Source organism: Chrysochloris asiatica, unplaced genomic scaffold, assembly GCF_000296735.1.
Source record: "Chrysochloris asiatica unplaced genomic scaffold, ChrAsi1.0 scaffold00135, whole genome shotgun sequence".
NCBI classification, from domain to species: Eukaryota; Metazoa; Chordata; class Mammalia; order Afrosoricida; family Chrysochloridae; genus Chrysochloris; species Chrysochloris asiatica.
This window is the reverse complement of record NW_006408653.1, coordinates 5672811-5674471: the sequence shown is the minus strand read 5'-3', so window position 1 is coordinate 5674471 and position 1661 is coordinate 5672811. Positions and strand designations below refer to the sequence as shown.

The following is a 1661-nucleotide window of genomic DNA, read 5'->3' as shown; positions in this document are numbered from 1 at the left end:
ACTTTGCTTCCTGAATGTGAAGAGGACTTGAAATGCTTACTGATGAAGATCAAAGACCACAGCCTTTGGTATGGATTGCATCTCAATGTACAGAAAACAAAAATCCTCACCACCAAACCAGTAAACAACATCCATTTAAATGGAGAAAAGATTGAAGTTGCCAAAGACTTCATTGTGCTCAGATCAACCCTCAACACTCATGGAAGCAGCAGTCAAGAAATTTAATGACATATTGTATTAGGCAAATCAGCTGCACAAGACCTTTTAACAGTGTTCAAGAGCAAAGATTTCAGCTTGAGGACTAAGGTGCACCTGACCCAAGTCATGGTATTTTCATTGACCTCATAGGCATATGAAAGTTGGACAGTGAATAAGGAAGACAGTAGAATAATTGTTTCATTTGAGTTATGGTGTTGGAGGAGAATATTAAAAGTACCATGGGATGCCAAAAGAACAAACCAATTTTATTGGAAGGAGTACCACCAGAATGCTCATTGGAAGCCAGGATGCCTTTGTATTTCATACTTCAGACATATTGTCAGGAGTGACCAGTCCCTGGAGAATGATGTCATGTTTGGTAAAGTGGAGGGTTGAAGAAAAAGAGCAAGACCCATAACTAGATGGATTGGCACAGTGGCAGCAGTAGCGGGTTCAAACATAGCAAAGATTCTGAGGATGGCCCAGGATCAGGCAGTGTTTTGTTCTGCTGTTGCACAGGGTTGCTATGAGTCGGTACTAACTCAATGGCACCTAGGAATAACAACAACAATATATACTTATTGGGGCTTACCTGGTGTGGCTCTGGGGGTTAATGCACAGGACTGCAGTCAGTTTGAATTGGATGGTTGGCAGTTCAAAGTCACCATATGCTCCTTGGAAACCCTATATAGAGTCGCTATGGGTCGGAATCGACTCCACATCACTCAACAACAACAACAATATCTATGATGTAAAGTGATATTAGACTCTCACTAGTTAAGTGTCAACCATTCGGTTACAACTTGTAGTGGCCCTGTATAGGATTTCTGAGGCTTTAAAGCTTTATGAGAGCAGAACGCCTCATCTCTCTCTTATGGAGCTAGCATCTATTTAATAAATACCATTCATGGAGGAAATATTCATCAAGAAGAAGAATCGTTTAATATTTTTTAACAACAGCAAGAGTAATAAAACAATTTCTACCTTCAGCACTTTGCTCCCTGCCCATATATGTTTCTGGCTTGTACAGAGCATTGTTCAATGTTAACATTCAGGACACTGGGGAATACAATTCAAGATTCCCAGAAATGCTGAGGGACTATTTGGAACCGCATAGCAGGAGTTTGCTGACTGACTTAGCCTCTTTTCGTGTACCATAGATGAGTCCTTTAACTGTGCCACAGAATCCCCTGTATTTGTAATATCATTCCTGTCATTTGTGTGAAATGTTCCAGCACTTGATGAGGAACATACCGGACATCCAGTGACAGCTGCCAGGTCCACGGCCAACTCACAAGACTTGATCAAATCCTCCACCATGACCAAAGCTTGTTGTAGCTCAGATGAGAATGCTGAATCCTTGGTCCTCTTGGGCCCATCCTGTGGAGACCAATAAACCTAGCTGGAATCCAAAAGATAAAACACCTACCAAGTGGAATCCTGGTGTGGCACTGTGATAAGCA

The 1661-nt window shown here is 41.7% G+C and overlaps 1 protein-coding gene across 1 annotated transcript in view; it reads right to left on the bottom strand.

Annotated features, from left to right (window-relative positions):
* Nucleotides 1-1661, bottom strand: part of MCF2L2 (MCF.2 cell line derived transforming sequence-like 2) — a 302889-nt gene that overhangs the window by 65509 nt on the left and 235719 nt on the right. The window contains exon 22 of the mRNA XM_006869837.1: nt 1453-1578. Within this exon, the coding sequence (XP_006869899.1) occupies nt 1453-1578 (126 nt within the window). The remainder of the gene's footprint in view (nt 1-1452; nt 1579-1661) is intronic.